Source organism: Bidens hawaiensis, unplaced genomic scaffold, assembly GCF_021521415.1.
Source record: "Bidens hawaiensis isolate Kalapana, Puna unplaced genomic scaffold, B.hawaiensis_p1.1 tig00074776_1, whole genome shotgun sequence".
Lineage (NCBI taxonomy): Eukaryota > Viridiplantae > Streptophyta > Magnoliopsida > Asterales > Asteraceae > Bidens > Bidens hawaiensis.
This window is the reverse complement of record NW_027502971.1, coordinates 1-2,762: the sequence shown is the minus strand read 5'-3', so window position 1 is coordinate 2,762 and position 2,762 is coordinate 1. Positions and strand designations below refer to the sequence as shown.

The window sequence follows — 2,762 nt, the reverse complement described above, 5'->3', positions numbered from 1 at the left end:
AATTTCATTTGTTTTATGATTTTCTAATCAGGAATTTAAAAGCTAGAATAAGTTTTATTGGTTATTCAAAAAATCCTACGTTGGTGTTGTAATTTGATGTTGGTTCAACTTCTTGCCAAGTTGCCAATGGGCGTGTAACAAATTTAGTTGATTAAATAAAACATCATTGTGCTACGCATGTTTGCATTTTTTTTTAATTTGCAAATTTTGGAGTATTAATATATAAAATAGTAAAATAAAATAAATCCAGGCTAAATGGATGTGTTCATTGTTCAAGTCAACCAATGAATATGAATCCCATATTTGGGTTCTAGTGTGTAGCACGATCATACTCGTCGTGTTTAATAATGTTGGAAACATTCATGTTTGTGTCGAGTTCGACCTCTAAAATTTCTTATCTTATGTAAGTAGATCTGTAGTTGTGATTTGGAGGTGTAAATCATGTATACACCATGGAGATGATTCTATTGATGTTTATAATATTGATCGTGTAAAGATCCGACTCGCAAGCTTTTATATGAAAAATCAAATATAATTTACGCATCTGCTATGCTTTTTCAAGAATGCTTTGAACTTGATACGAATTTAAAAATGTGGTCTTAAACCAAATTTAAACCTTAGTATTTAATGTAATGTCATGCCTAATAACAAACAGATTTACAACCACAGTGATCTTTTTTTTAACGACCAACAAAGATTAATAAATTAGGCTAGCAAGAAGCTAGAAAATACAACACCAAGATACCAAACAAGCAAAACACTTAAACACAAAACCACCTAACTTTACACTTTAAACCGACACCAATTCTCCCAAGTAAGACTCCTCATCTTACCTCTATTCTTGACCCAAAGAAACCCCAAAACTTTTATTTACTCCATCAAACCCGATAGATATATAGGAACCCCGTCATGGACAAGGGCGTTCCTTTTCTTCCACAAGCACCACATCGCTATTAGACAAACCGCTTGAAAAACGGTAGCTTTGTCCTTAGAAAGCTCCGAGAACTTGTGGAGCTCCAACAAATCCCGAAAACTAAACAACAAAAATGAGGGCACTTTACACCAAAGTGAGATTACGCTCCACAATAATTGAGCAAAACCACACGAAATAAAAATGTGTTCCACTGACTCCTCTAAATCACCAAAAATCGAGCACAAAATCGAACTAACCGGGATATTCCTTTTTATCAAAGCATCCCGAGTTGGTAGCCGGCTAAGGGCAGCCCGCCACGCCACAAAAGAGACCTTCCTCGGAACCAACCGGTTCCACTCAAACACGAACTCAGGCTCAAAATAAGCGTTTCGAACCAAGAATCCACCGACTTCATCTCCTATCCAAACCACTTTGTCCTCCCTAGGTCTCAGGCTGACTCTTGGCATAATTGAAGTAAGCATCTCAACTCCTCTACCTCCGCAATTCCAACCGGCTCGCGAGACCAATTCCAATTTCCACATATCCATTCGTCCAACATAAACAATCTATCTGCCACCATGCAAGCTTTATGTATTTTCAATTAGGGAATTTTATACATAGAGGAGATGGGCCAAGCCACCAATCCAACCAAAACCAATTGATTCCCGCCTCCCACAGATGCGAATCAATTTTGATGATATTCTTCCAAGGGCACGGTCTTGTGAATCTAAGCAAACCAAGACCTCGACGTATGATGAACGGTACATATAACCTTCCACCACAACTTACCCTTTTCACTTTTGAACCGCCACCACCATTTAGCAAACAAAGACACATTTACATCTCGTAAGCAACCAATACCAAGTCCCCCGTATTCAATAGGAGCCGTAACCTTGTCCCACGCCACCCAATTCATTTTCTCCTTTTCTTCCGACCCTCCCCAAAAGAACAATCTTCTTAACCTTTCAAGCTTTTGCACAACCCCTTCGGGGGCTTTAAATAACGAGAAATAGTATGTTGGAAAAGAATTCAAAACTGACTTAATTACCGTAACGCGACCCCCAAACGAGAGTTGTTTTGCCTTCCCAACGAGGCAGCCTCTTACGAAACACGTCAACCACCGGATCCCAAACAATTATACCATTCATATTTTTACAACCTTGGAGACCAAGGTGAGTAAAAGGGAACTCACCAACCTGCCTTCTCACTATCACTTACCTCAGAACCAAAAACCCAACTTTTTGACAAATTTATCCCTAGGCCCAAAATGAGAAAAAAGCACCTCAAAATTCTGCTCAAATTTAATGCGTTAGTCGTGCTCCACTCCCCCAAAAAAATCACATCATCCGCGTATAACAGGTGGGAAAGAACCAGACCCTCCGACCCGCATTTCAATCCCCGAAACAGCCCCTTGTTTAACGCACACTTCATCAGGCTCGTAAGCGCTTCCATAGCAATAACAAAAAGAAATGGTGATAACGGATCCCCCTGCCTCAGACCCCGAATACATTGGAACTCCCGGGTCGGGGATCCGTTTACCAACACTGAGGCCTGATTCGCCGATAAAACTGCCGCCACCCATCTACGCCACCTACCCGAGAAATTCATTTGTTCCAAAACCGAATCTAAAAAGGACCAACTCAACGAATCATACGCCTTTTCAATGTCGATTTTAAAATAACCCCATTTTCTTCAATTTATTTAGCCATCCTAAAGTCTCGTTAAGAATTAGCGGGCCATCCAGAATGCTCCGGTTTGCGATGAAGGCTGATTTTTCCTATGAAATTAACTCCCCGATCACCTTTTTTAGTCGACTCACCAAAACTTTAGAAATTATCTTATTCATACT

At 39.9% G+C, this 2,762-nt stretch overlaps 1 protein-coding gene across 1 annotated transcript; it reads right to left on the bottom strand.

Annotated features, from left to right (window-relative positions):
* Positions 1–870: 870 nt before the first annotated feature.
* LOC143606427 (uncharacterized) lies at positions 871–1,461 on the bottom strand. The gene has a single exon (XM_077082198.1). The coding sequence runs from the start codon at positions 1,459–1,461 to the stop codon at positions 871–873; it is 591 nt and encodes a 196-aa protein (XP_076938313.1).
* Between the last annotated feature and the right edge of the window lie 1,301 nt (positions 1,462–2,762).